This window comes from Oryzias latipes, chromosome 5 (genome assembly GCF_053564925.1).
Source record: "Oryzias latipes strain Hd-rR chromosome 5, Olatipes_Hd-rR_3.1".
Classification (NCBI taxonomy): Eukaryota; Metazoa; Chordata; class Actinopteri; order Beloniformes; family Adrianichthyidae; genus Oryzias; species Oryzias latipes.
The window spans coordinates 31233465-31248272 of NC_136241.1; the positions used below are offsets into that span (position 1 = coordinate 31233465).

General features: G+C 40.7%; 1 protein-coding gene across 3 annotated transcripts in view; it reads left to right on the forward strand.

Moving 5' to 3' along the window:
- The first annotated feature begins 215 nt into the window (after positions 1–215).
- ppfia4 (PTPRF interacting protein alpha 4) overlaps positions 216–14808 on the forward strand; it is a 71938-nt gene continuing 57345 nt past the window's right edge. For 2 of the 3 annotated variants that reach the window (XM_023955234.2, XM_078947718.1), the window contains exons 1-2: positions 218–840; positions 991–1292. In XM_023955234.2, coding sequence (XP_023811002.1) covers positions 1035–1292 — 258 coding nt within the window. In that variant the 5' untranslated portion in view covers positions 218–840; positions 991–1034. Of the gene's footprint in view, positions 841–990; positions 1293–14808 lie in introns of all 3 variants that reach the window. The other variant, XM_023955235.2, reaches the window with a different exon arrangement.

The following is a 14808-nucleotide window of genomic DNA, read 5'->3' on the forward strand; positions in this document are numbered from 1 at the left end:
ACATTCCACTGCATTTTTACACCACCTAGGACCGAGTCCTGTTCAAAAACCACAGGATTTGGATTGCTCAAACCTGGATTGAATTATGGTTTGGATAGTAAATAATAAATTAAACACTGTGTCATTAAGTCTTCCCACTTTCTTATTGCTCCAGCAAACTGACAGGTGAGATCCTCTAGGGGGCGCTGTACCCACAATCTACCTCGATCACTTGAATGACTGCGTGCGTTCGTGGAGGTGTGGGGTCAGGGGCGTGCTCGGTGGTGCTGATGTCTTCTTTAGTTACATTTCACAGTCCCGGGATTTTGGAAGCATGTGAAGCGCTCTGCAGATCATGAATGATCCGGTCTCAGCCTGATGCCGTGGACGCTCAGAGAGGGGATCTGCTTCTTCATTTCCAGAGCTGGCAGTGGCATCTGCACGTCCCCCCCAGTGTCTGTGCTGTGTGTGCGCACGAGGGTCCTTGGACTGCTTGTGTGCGCGCGTGCGTGGGAGGCGGAGTGAGCGTCGGTCCCCTGGCTGTGATCGGGGATGGAAGCTGAGAAGGTGGATGCAGAGGAAACTCGCTCTCACCATCCACGGAGATAAGGACCCAGATATCCTGTGGGGAGTTCTTCCTGCCTGCACACAATCCCTGCTATGATCTGCGTCGTGTCCGTGGGCACCACCCCTTCAAGCGTGCCCATCTTTCCGTGAGCTGTCAGTCATTTCGCGCCGGGCTTTCTCCATGTGAGCGCATGGCGCGCCGAGCAGGGCGGATCTGCGCACGGGGTGAAAACGCGCCGGTTGATATGGATGAAAGGTCAAACATCATCACGGAATTTCAATCACTCTGATAAGGTAGGAATCAAAATTGGTCGGTGCAGTGTGGGGGTGTGGGGTGAAGAGCCCGTGGTTTGCGCCGCCGCGTTAAGAGGCCCTCCTTTATCTATACGCGTAAATCCGTTCACAGGGCTCTAACTCCCGCCTTGCGCTTCTCCTCCCCGACAGCGACCGTGTCCCCGTAGTTTTCTGACCACAGCTGGGCGGGAAAGATGATGTGCGAGGTGATGCCGACCATCAGCGAGGGGGACTCGGCTGGCCCCCCGAGAGGCGCCGCCGGCGTCCCGAACGGCGCAGACCAGGAGGCCAACTTTGAGCAGCTGATGGTCAACATGCTGGACGAGAGAGACAAGCTGCTGGAATCCCTCAGGGAGACTCAGGAGACCCTCATCCAGTCTCAAACCAAACTACAGGGGGCGCTGCACGAGAGGGACGCGCTCCAACGCCAGATCAATGCCGCGCTGCCTCAGGTGAGCAAGAAACACCTGGAAGGTGTGAATCTGTGGGTTTGAGGGGTATTTGGCTCATGCCTCATCCAGGATTCTTCTGGACATCTTTACTTATGCTCTTAAAACATTTGGGTTATTTTCTCAACCCAATTAATGGGTTATTCATATTGGGATATTTTGGGGTTACTTTTTACTATTTTGGGTGTTACAGGAGTTTCATTTTAACCTAGTTGATGTTTTTTTTCCTTCTTGAAATAAGTTAGTCTATTTTAATCCCCGAGTTTGGTTAAAAAAATCAACCAAACATGGGTTATTTTTAACTATGACGTTTTTAGTGTGTTCTATTTGGGTTATATTTCTCTGAGTGGTTTTAGTCTCAGAACATGTTCTTTACAATTTCAAAGTCAATGGAATATGTACAACTTTTATTTTAGACTTTCATCAAGAGGGTAAATTTGTTGATTAGATGATGACAGAGATTTTTTCAGTTGCCATGCTGGGCTGGGGACAAAAGGCAGCAAACAGGAAGGTTTTGTTCACTAAAAGGTTGTGGATGCTGAGCTGGTGAGATTCCTGCAGAGGTCAGTCAGCCTGTAACTGCTTCAAATCCCCTCCCTGACCTGTCATTTGTAAATGCACTGACGCTGATATAGATTATCATATCCTATTGTCCTCTTTGCATGTGCACATTGATCAAAGAAAGTTGAATAAGCATTCGTGGAGCTTCTGAGGTGCATGGTAGTGATTTCTGGGCACCTAAAGCCCTCTGAGCCTCTGCTTTGGGTGATGTCACAGAGAAGAAGATGGAGCAGAGGCAGAGAACCACACTGACGATGACAGACCGGCCACAGCCTCTTGTGAAGAAAACATGGCTGCTTGTTAGTGTGCATTGCCCTGGGCTGCATGCTTTCACACAGTCTTTATCTGTTTGTGTGTCACTGAGGGAGGGATGTGAGTGAGAAGCAGCCGTCATGCTTGTCTTTTAAATCCAGCATGCTGGCTTTCATTTGGGCAATAGTGCAAGTGTAACTTGTGCTCTCCAAGAACTCAGGAACACCGGAGCTCACCTGCCCCTATGTGAACCACACACACGCGCACACACACACACACACACACACACACACACACACACACACACACTGCATACCAGTATTCATATGTACAGACTGTGATGCAATTGTCAGTCGATGAAGCTGTGCAGAAAGTGAGGAAACTCAGCTGAGGAATGAAGATTGTCTTTCCTGAGTGCCTTAAGTGCAGGGATCATTTGGTCATAATCAGATGGAGTTGGAGAAAAACAACAAATCATAGCTGATGCTCTAGTTTGAGTGCTAGGAATTTATTTAAGTTGTGTGTGTGTGGTGGTTTTTGATTCTCGTGACCCTGCAATTCTGTATTTGTCAGTGGTAATTAGGCAGGCTGCTTTTAACATGGCTGGTGTACTGATTGCCTGAAGTCAGAACATTATCACAGCTTTTTTTCTGTTTACTCTACTCGCCTCTGCTGTGTAGCCCTCCAGTCAGCACTGTTTACACATGTGCAGTTCCCTTTGAACCGACTCGTGCATTTATTTCAGTGTGGCACTTTGGCTGAATGTAAGGATTTTCTCTTTCCTTTTTGCCAATCTGACCATTGTACTCTCATCTAATCTATGTGCAACGTTTGTGTGTGTTTTTGTCTTCTGTGGGTTGTGTTACTTCATCAGAGCAGTCTGACCCAGAACTGTCAGATCTACATGTCTCCTACAAAAATGCACACACACACGTACAAACAAACAGCAGAAGCTCTTTTTATTTCAACTCAGCTTCAATTCCAAGAGTATATCCTCATAAAAATCGCACTCGTGTCTGTAGACGCTCTGCTCAAGTTGATGTTTATCACAATGTAATGATAAAATCTGTCAAAAAATTATTTTATCTAACCATGTTGCAGACACACACACACAATCACTGGATATGTTCATTAGCTGCAGAGAAAAGAGCTTCAGATTAACATGTCAGCCCATTACAGTGCATAATGCCTTTAATTCCCCCCTCAGAGATGGGCTTGCCATAGACAAATTAGGTTTTACGCACACACGCCTCCATACACTTGGATGTCGGGATTGCGAATGCACATGCGCACACCATAGCATGCTGTTCCATATCTGTGTGAAGAAAGCTGTTCTGACACTGTCAAAGGAAATGTGTTGTGGAGCCGGCCTGTGCACATATGTGAGCGCCCTGAAAAGAAGTTGGAGGAACAGCGTTCAAACAAAGCAGGTCACTGCTCTTCACTTGTCCCTGTTTCTCCATGGAAAACAACCTCTTTTTGTGGGTTTACTGGAATAAACCTTGTTAAACTTTAGCCTTGTACGATTTGGAAGATCTCTTTTATTCATGATAATTAAGTTGTACCAATTGCTACAGATAGAGTTGGAAAAAGATCCACCATCCCTGAAAGTTGATATAGTTCCCAGGAGAGGGTATGGGTGGAAAATAATCTCAAAGACACGTGTGCTCTCCTAGAGGCACAAAGCTGCACGCGTTTATGGACCTGCAAAAGCGTCAGCAAAAAAATACCTGCTATAAGGAGTCAAGGGACAGACCGGAGGTATGTGTGAGGTCAGAAAATAACACAGCCACGCAGCCTGCTGCACATATGCATGCAGGTGTATGTCAGCAGGGTCAGACAGGGTGGAATATCTGAAACAGAGACATTTATTTTGGAAGGGCAGGAAGGTATGTGTGTGTTTTGTGTGTGTGACTTTATCTCTGCTTGTTTGTATGCTGGCAGAAAATAGCCAGTGTTGTGGCTGACTGGAACAGGTGTCCAAACACAACAGCATACAAAACATCCACCTCTCATCCAACCAGGAAAAAGCATGCATTTGTAATAACTGAGATGTATTCAGAGTGGGCATTTGTTTCGCTCAAAGTGAACCAAGAGTATGTTTCCTCCGATGATCCGGAACAAAATTTCAGTCTGAATACACCCAAGCACACAAGGTGGTCTCAGTTAGCTTCCCATTGGATTGAGCTTTGATCTAATTAAGTGGACTCAGTCCGGACCAAAGGACCTTTCTAGTCTAAATACACCCTTAAACAACACTTCAAAGTCTAAATTTCTGTTAGGAGAAACATTCCGTCAAAGTAATGCCACTTAAATGTAAGTAAAGCCTAGTCACCCAAAAAACTATAGTGAGAGTAAATATTAACAGTTTTCACAAATATTTGTTTTTATTGTTCTGAACTTTTGGAATCAGGCTAACATGAATCAGGAAAAAAATAGTCTGTTTTCTGGCAGCTTCAATAAAGTTTTTACAAACCAAATCAATTGAATATCCTCTTGTTTGTATATTTCAGAAAACAATAGTTACGGTTACATGTGCAAAATGTCTTTGATCGGATCAAAGATCGGATTAGAATTGAACTGTGTACATGGGCCCAGAAAAACTTTATCCGATTGTATCACACGTTTACATACGACACATTTTCGATGGGAAAAAAAAACATTTTGACATGCGCAGAACTATGTAGAATACCGGAAACGGGCGTAGAAGATGAAATAGCGAGTTCCGTTGTACACAAACATAGCTGCAGCATAGAGCATGATGATCTTCTAAACATGCTTTTATTATTGTTATGATTATTATTAAGTGACTGTTTGCTAATAATTTTCTAAATCCCTACGGCCAGTGCTTTATTCTTGACCACATGGACCCGGACGAAAGGTTAGGATTAGGCTAATATGTGCAAACAACAACATTTAGCTTTGGATCTACTTACCGTAAATTCCATGCGCACAATGCCGCAATGTGCATCATGGCTGCACGTAAATATGTGGGAATAACATCAGCTTTTATTTTGTCTGGACACGATTGGTAACATAAAGTCACATGATTGTTGGCACAGTTTCTCAGGACTGCACAGAGCGGCATTTCTGCATTCAAAAGCCGCTTCCACCAGCTCACTCACCGTCCCAAAAGACACAGTTCCCCTGGGAGGCACGGTTCCCCTGAGTCCAGCAGCTCACTCACGCAAACCAGCCTCCGGAGCACACACAAAGCCCCCTTCCCAAGCCCGCAAACACGAAGCTACGAGTCTGGCTTCACTGCTCAGAGACATGCTTCGTTCGCGGGAAGCAGCCTGTCGGACGTGTTTGCGCTCCAAAGTCTCCTCTGGAGCACCACACTCTTAACGGTTGACATAAAAGCCAGAGCATTAGTGACCCACAATCGAAATAAATTGTTTACATGCACCACAAGCGGATCAACAATCGATTTAACTCACCTATCTTTATCGGAATTCAATTTTGATCCAAATGAGTCTGATCGAGGCAGAGTATTCCCAACAGTGTATGTTTACATGATGCATTTTTATTCTGATCAGGTGTTTGTTACGAATGCCTTTGTCCATGTAACCTCCGCTAGTGACCTTTACAGTGAGATGTGGAGTTAAAAGTAGAATTGATGGAAACAATAAAAGGGAGTGGGCTGTTACTCCCATAAACCACCACGATTTTGTCTTGAATGACTGAAAGCACCAATGAACAATCTAGGAGCTGTAGTAAAGCCGGCCCTCCAGGATCCCTCATGTTCCCTTCCATTACACGTCTTTAGTTACACTTTAAGCATCATTGTAAACGCCTCATTCCAAGTACATTTTGTAGGGCTTCGCTTATTTCAGAGAACTTCAAAGAGAGCCATGACACCAGCGGGTGTGTGGTTTAAACTGACAGAACGTGGCTCATTTCTCCTGTTTCTGCAGACACAGAGAAGGAAGCCTCAGACTACTAATATTTACCCCCCTTTAGGGGGTTCTGCACTGCTTCACCTTTAGGGGATTTGACTATTTTTTAAACATTGTATGGAATTGTATGAAAACTAAAAGCTGTCTCTAACCATATTTTTTACAGTCTCCAAATAGATAAAATATTGAAGAAATAGATAGACAAGTGTTGGGTTATGCACAGAAATATGTAAATAGAAACATTATGCTTCAAGGCTGAATAATCATCGTAAAATCAGCGTAAACTTAATAAAACACACATTTTGGAATAAATAATTAACAGGTATTAATATTTGGGTCAGTTGATGTTGATTAAAGCATTTTATACAAGCAGAAAAGAGACTTTGATGGCTTTGAACTCTTTTATCAAAGTTTTACTTCAGTGAGTCGGTTTCCAATTTGAAGGTCTACTCAAAGTTTATTTTTTATGCTACAATTACTAAATGTTGTATATGGTGCACTGAAATGCATAGATGTTCTGCTGGACAATCAAATTTGATGATTTTTTTTTTCTAAACTTTAAAACTAAACTATGTATAGACTTAAACAAAACAAGTGTCAGGTTGGGAGGGCTGGGGATCATGAAGGACCCAAAATGCCAGACGGAAGGCACACAGTTCCAAAGCAAGGGGGTTTAATCTTAACAAAAAGCACTGCAGAGCAGGAACACAAAACTAAACTGACTGTGGGCATAGCATGAACACATGGGAAGAGAGTCAGGGAAGAGACGTTAATGGACCAGCACAAGAGGAAGGAAGAGAAGACTTAAATACAAACAGCGCTGACAAGACACAGGTGAACAAGATCAGGAGAGATTGGGACTAAGGAAGTAAAACTCAAAAGCATGACAAAACAGGAAACCTTTCAAAATAAAACAGGAAACAACTCAAACATGACAGAACAAGGTAGAAAGGAAAAACCAATACAAAGAAACCCAAACCATGACAACAAGGATAAGAACAGATTTTGAATGTAACATAGCTCAAACAAACCAAAGCTTAGAGTGATAAGAGGGGGACAAGACAAACAATCTGACATGGAACTTCTGAATCCACGAAGAAACCCTGACAGAGACTGACAGAAAAAATAAACTATTGGAAACTTAGCCTTAACCAGAAAGTCTATCAAAAGAAATAGAGTAAATTAATTTAAAGAAAGAAAGCTGAAAACTAACTAAAGTCAGTGAATGGAGGTCATTAAGGTTTGAATTTATGGGAAAGATGCCCCTCCGCAGCCTGCAGGAACCATTGGTTTTAGTGACAAGGCTTTCAGTTTCAGGCTCTCAAATCCAGTTTTTAATGAAAATAATTAAAATGTTGTCTCTTTGCAAAATCTATATACATGTCTTTGTGTAAAATAAAATGAAAATCTTTCATAGTTTCATATGTCCTGTTATATGTTGTGTAAAAATTATTAAGTTATTAAAAGACCTCTAGTATCTGTAACAAAGTTGAAAAATGTCTTCTAGACCTCAAGTAAGTATTTATAAAATTAAGACGCTTTAAGAAGTTTCTTAGCCATTGATTGGAAAAAACAACTAATAAGTCTTCTTGATGCTTATTGATGCTTATTTTCATGCTTTGCTGTTTAAAAACATAGGTTGAAAAAGTTGGACAACATTTTGTAAAAAGTGTGATGATAAATTTGGTTTTAATTATGTAACTGAAAGCCGTGTTTGTTTTTGGGGTTGTTTTTTTTTTATTGAAATATGGTAAAAAGTTGATAAAATATCTATTCTTTCCAGCCTACATTTGCAAACAGTATTACGCACACACTTTGTCTTTGTAAAAGTCATTAGATGAAGGAGACTTCTCGTCTTCAGTGCGTGCATTTTTAATGTCTGGGAACATGAATGCCCACAGCTAGGGGAGTTTATGCATGAACGGCTGAGACAGCTTGTGCTCCCTGATAGGACGATAATAAGGAATGGGGAGGGGGTCGGATGAAGGATGACTGAATCCTATTGGCCCGCTTCTGACGCCAAAATCTTATGCTGAGTGTTACGCAAGCACCAAATAGTGGAGTTTGAGTTGATGTGGAGGAAAATGGAGCATGAAGTGAGCAGCAGGATGTCACCAAAAGGCATTGTAAGAGAAAGGGAGTAATAGGAAGGACTGACGCTGAAACAGAGTGCAGAATTCTAACAGAGGCAGGCGAGGCAGATCATTCATGCTCTGATACTGCACCAACATCAACCCTGTCTCGCAGATGTGTGCAGGTTCTTAATTCATGGCACATTTTCCTTCATTTTGTTAATTTCTACTTAAAAATATTTTCTTTTCACAACGCTTTTTGCTCTTTTTTACCCTCGCAATAAGTTATTAAACGTAACATGTGGATCACCTAAATTCAAGGGTTGTACAGTTTTAGCAATGGTTTTCCATAACTTTTTCATAACCTTTCACAGAATTACCAAAACAAAATATAAACACATTCCACGCTTTTATAGTCGGTGCAGCTAAAGCAAACCAAGACACAAATTAATACACACAAGTTTGTCTGCCTCTGGTGCAAAATGTGCTTCGGGGTCTTTCACTAGCCACTGTTGATGTCCCTCTTTGAAAACCCATTCGTAGTTAAAGCTACATTTCGTAGCATTTCACGATAGCAAGCTGAAAGCGTCATGCGCTGAACTGACAACTACTCAAACTGCTTTAAGGCACCATAAACTCCCATCATCATTAGTGTGAGGTTGAACTTTGGCCACAATTAAAATTCAAACCTCATCTTAACCCTTGTGCTATCTTAGATGACCCCCCCCCCCCCCCCTTACATTGACGTGTTCTCCCTACCATGACAAAGGTGGATAAAGGTGGAAAGATTTCATGTAATCCATGGACACCAGTGAAGATCACAAATCATTGAAGAAAAAAGGTTCAGTTCACTGTCTAGTGGGTCTAGATGACCCAACTCCTTATGTAAAGTGCCTAGGATAGCACAAGGGTTGACCTATTATTTTTTTGTTTTTTGCAAAAAAATTGAAACTTCATAACTTTTCCAAAACTTCACAGAAGATTTTGTTTTTCACCAACATTTGGATTTTCAATTTCCAAAACATTTCCAGTTTTTTCATGACTGTACGAACCCTGTAAATTATTTTTTCCTCTCCGTAAATATTGAGAACTTAAGATGCCCTTGTGCAAAGTCGTTGGGAGCATGTGCCATAGATCACCAAGGTACAGCCTCAAGGCTTCAGTAGATGTTTCATGATCCCATCTGTGCCGTTGTCACCTCACTAAATTATATACTGAATTAAGTTTTCACATTCCCTCTGTTTATGCAACAAAAATTATTTCCAGAAAAGACAAATAATATGTACTTTTCAGTTCATTATTTAGGAAAACATTATTGAATTAATCTAATCTTAATTAAAGATGAATATAAAGGATTTATCCCTAAAAGGGACAGACTTTATTTCTTACTTTAATGGAGCTACTTTTGGTGCATGTCATTGTGGAAATGTTTGTTTTTTTAAGATCAAGTTAGAGTGTCTACTTGATCTTGTTCCAAGTGGAAACCATTAAAGACATTTGCCAAACTTCCCATGAATGACTATGCCAGCAGATGAGTAGATGAGTCACACCTACAAATATAAAAAGGAAGGGCGGATTAAAGAAATTGGATTAAAGAAATTGCATTCTGCATGAAGACAAAACAAATGCATGACACTTTTTCATTTGAATTATTTACGAGAAAGAATGAACAGCTTTATTGTTGTTGTACATCAATGCACAACCTTCTTGTGGGCTTCAATCTCTGTGGCAATTTAAAAACAAAGACAGAAATAAGTAAAATATATCCAGTGAGCGGCAGTTCTGTGGGCGGAAATGTAAAAATATTGCATCCAATAAAATGCATCCATTTTTGAACAACCTATAATTGATGGATGACACTAAAACTCTAACCGATCAAGTATGTCATCAGGAGCTCTTGATACTAACTCACATGAATGGTAGTGGAGGTGTCATGATTTGGCTTTTTTGCAACAACATTGACTGAAAACCTTCTCGTCAAAAGAACCCCCTCCATTTGTCATAAAAGTGTAATCTATCTAAAAAATTAACCAAAATTTTAGAATTAAAGCTATAATAATGTTGTTTCTTTTAATTTGGCTATGAACTAAATGTTTTCTTGGTGTTTATAACTAATTAGCCTAGCTCTATTTACTTTTGATTTCAAATGTTCTTCAGTCTGGAAGTTAACAGGGGTCAGAAGCTGCTGAGTGGCATTTTTCTACACATTTCAATTTATTTTACTTGTTTACTGTGCTGTAGATTGCCTTTTCTATTGGCATAACTAAAATCTGCTGCCTCTGCTCACACACAGTGTTTTTAAAGTTTTGCACATGACAATAAAGTTATCGTAATTTAAATAAATTGTGCTTTAAACTTTGGATTCCATTTTAAAGGTTTTTTAAAACATTTTTACAGTTTTTCAGCAAATATGTTTTTACATCCAAAAAAATAAATAAAAAAAGAGCAAAACTTATATTAAACATTTTTAGGGAGCAGCTGAGAAATGTCAGGGGGAGAAATAATAAAAAAAACTGTTTTTTAGGTTAAAACATCTGCATCTCGCTACCTTCCTGAAACCTTGTATTTTCTATACGATGAAATCATCTTTCAGTCTCTAGTGTGATGGCCTGTCTTGATTCATTTATTTATCTGAGTTGTGAGCAGGTCAGAGTGTCTCTTGCAGCACCCCTGAGCCATAATAGATTTTAAGTGTGCAAAGCTAGATCCCCCACGCTACTGCGCCACGTCACGACTTAAACTCTCCATCTCTCAGTAGTATCCATCCTTCGCTCTCTTCTTCCCATTGCTGCTGCCATCTGGCTCTCAGCACCAGGCACATTTAGCTCAGCTGGATGCCAATTTGTCCCCCTGGCTGCTTGGGAGAGAAAGGGAGAGTAAATGAAGGAAGAGTAAAGGTGAGAAAAGACATACACATATAGAGCAATAAAGGAAGATGTGGTAAAGGAAGACGGAATCCAGAAAACAAGCAAAATCAAGAATCCCTGACGATCTCTGGAAAGGATGTGCTTTAGGAATGGAAACATGAGAAGTGTGTGTGTTTTTTTGTTAGTTTTCACATAAGGGTGTGTGTGTGTGCACTTTCTCCCTGGTTTTATAACCGTATGACTCCAGTTACTGGACCACCAGAAGGAAAGTAAGAGTAATGATGGGGGGAGGCGGAAAAGCACAGAATGCGACAAAGGAGGTGGAGAAGTTTTTCACCCAGCAGCTGAGTCCACTATGGCCTTTTTCCTTGTCTTACCACCACAGCGTTGAAGCTCTTTCTACGTGTAACAAAAAAAAAGACATCAATACAATTGAATTTTTCTGGAGAATCTGTCCAGTTTTAAGGGACATATTTCTGCAGAAAACTCTAGGGAGCTGTTTTCAAGGTGAAGGCGGGGCCTAAACAGCTCACTATTCCCTCACTGGATCATTTAATCCCTTTGACAAAACAATCAAATAAACTCCAGCTGATATTTCCTCAAATAGGATAAAGATTCAGGAGCCATTACTTTTAACAAGCCTCTCATGCCTAATGTACATAAATAGGTACAGACACTCACTGGCCACTTTATTTGGTACACCTTGCTAGTATGGGGTTTGCCTTCAGAGCTGCCTTAATCCTTGGTAGCATAGATTCAACAAGGTACTGGAAACTTTATCTTGGAGAATTTGATCGATATCGACATGACAGCATCACACAGTTGCTGCCGATTTGTCCGCTGCACTTCCATGATGCCAATCTCTCGTTCCACCACATCCCAAAGGTGATCCATTGGGTCGAGGTCTGGTGATTATGCAGACCATTTGTGTCTAGTGAACTCATTATCATGTTCAAGAAACCAGTCTGAAAGAATTCCAGTTTTATGACATGGTGCCTTATCCTGCTGGAAGTCACCATCAGAAGATGGTACACTGTGGTCCTAAAGGGATAGACTAGTCAGCAACAATACACAGGTAGGCTGTGGCGTTGTAACCATGCTCAACTGATATTAAGGGGCCCAAAGTGTGCCAAGAAAGTATCCCCCACATCATTACACCATGAGCAGCAGCCTGAACCATTGATACAAGGCAGGATAGAGCCATGCTTTCATGTTGTTGACGCTAAATTCTGACCCTACCGTTGGAATGTTGCAGCAAAAGTGGAGAATCATCAGACCAGACAACGTTTTTCCAATCTTCTATTGTCCAGTTTGGTGATTCTGTATGAATTGTAGCCTTAGTTTCTTGTTCATAGCTGACAGGAGTGGTCCCAGGTGTAGTCTTCCACTTTTGTAGCCCATCTGCCGCAAGGTTGGACATGTTGTGTGTTCAGAGATGCTCTTCTGCAGACCTTGGTTGTAACCAGTGGGTATTTGAGTTACTGTTGACTTTCTGTCAACCCAAACTGTCTGGCCATTGTCCTCTGACCTCTGGCATCAACAAGGCATTTCTGCCCAAAGCACTGCTGCTCACTGGATGTTTTCTGTATTTCAAACCCTTTTCTGTAAACCCTACAGGTGATTGTGGTTGAAAAGTTCAGTAGATCAGCAGTTTTTGAAATCCTCAGACCAGCCCTTCTGGCACCAACAACCATGACACGTTCAAAGTCACTTCAATTACCTTTCTTTGCCATTCTGATGCTCCATTTGAACTGCAGCAGAACGTCTAGACCACATCTACATGACTGAATTGCTGCCATGTTGATTAGAAATTTATGTTAACAAGCCGTTAAGCAGTTGTGTATAATAAATTAGCCACTAAGTGAACATTGATCTGTAGGAATTATCTTGTCTAAAAGTGTATAGTAGATTATCAAGTTTAATCACTGAAAATGGTTGTAAGTTTAGAAAAAAATACACTCCACAAAAACAACACAACTTTTTAAGATCTGGATTACTCTGTAAGAACCTTAAGGGTAAAAAATTATATATTACAGGGAAAAAAAGCAAATTGTCACCTGTCTAAAATGACGACCCATTTTTGGATCTTAGCTAAATGGAAATTATTTATTTAACTGGTAAAAAATGGTCAAATATCAATTCACCCATTTTCGAACTGGCTGAATCATTTTTAGTGTCCATGCGGTTGCTAGACCAAACCCAGTTATTGTTGGGCAAAGGTGGGGTACACCCTGAACAGGTCCCTAGTTTATGGCAGGGCCACACACTCACATGAATAACGAGGGACAATTTTGAGATACTAGTTAACCTATAAAACATGTCTTTGAAATGTGGGAGGAAGCCGAACTGCCTGGAGAAAACCCACGCATGCACAGGCAGAACATGCAAACTCCACTAAGAAAGGTCCCAGCTGGGAGTTAAACCAGGGCCTTCTCGCTGTGAGGCGCTAACCATCAACACGCAGTGCAGCCCAAGATAGACAATAATGATGTAAAATTGTTTGAAATTAACGGCAACAACTGCCATATTTTTTTTATTAGAGCGTCTTTGCCTCTTTAAATTAAAAATATAATTACTGTATTTTTAAAAAAATTATAAAATTTGTCTTACGGCATTGAGGCGTAGTGGATGGAGGAAACCCACCATGTGGAAACCTTCAGGTGATGGCCTAATAATACGGAATAAGGCAACATAACTTAACAGTTCCTAGAAGAAGGAAAACTCTAATCTCAGGCAAATCCGTCAAGATAGTTGATAGCCGATAGTTGTGGTTTACATCAAGAAGAGCTTCCGGTCATAAAATTCTGCTTCAAATCATACATTATGGGTTATTAGTTTAATATGTCTTGCTTCGTTGTGAGACAAGCTCAGTTTTTAAGTCGTGCTTTCTGAATTGTGACTCAAACTGAAGGACTCACAGATGTCCAATGTCTCTTTCCAAAAAAAACACCTTTCCAAACACTTTCCATGTCTTATTTCCTTTGTCCTTAAAAGTAGGGTTGGCTTCCAAAGAATCTAAAGTATTGATTGTGTTGATAATGTCATTCCAAAATCATTTCTGACCTCCTTCTCCCAATAGTCTCACAGATAGCCCTAACAAACCAGCACACTAAGGCAGAGGAAGGATTAAAAAAAGTACATCTATTAAAACAATACATGATAAATCTCACTCATACCCTAAATTATATCACAACATTTTAAACATGAATAATGCGTGAATGTACACAAATTAAATACATTTAGTGAAACAGATGTTTTTTTGAAGTTATTTTTCACTAAATGAATGCAAACATAGAGCGGCCAAATGCATGATGATATCACAGACTAGCATTTATTGCAGTTTTATATTGTGGATTGTTAAAAGGAAATAAAAAGGGTAAACCCTTTGATCTATTGTGGAGCCTGCTGTAGAGCCCAGTTTTTCCCAGCAGCAGACTTAAGCGACTGCAAAGGCTTTAGTTTGGAGTTTGGAGTTCAGTCCCCAACTGGACCTGTAAAAAGGATTTAGAGAAATTCACAGTTCTTCTTTTTCTCCATGAAATGCCGCTTGTCAGAGTCTCGCAACAGATCACACACTTCCTGCTGCAAAGAACACACACAGCCATTAGCAGAGACATCCGAGAGAGCATGCTGCTGCAAGGGATATTTAGGATTTGGAAGAAGGACAGAAGGGTAGGTCAAATGTGTGCATGCAACTGAGGTTGTAGAACTCATTACATTGTTTTTTGGAAATGACCTATTGAATTACACACATTTAAATTACTCAATAGGGTTACAATATTGCATTTTTTTTTACATGATTATCATACTGAAATTAGAAAGTTGGAAGCAGTGTTTAATGGAGCTGTGTTTGAAGAAATACCAACAA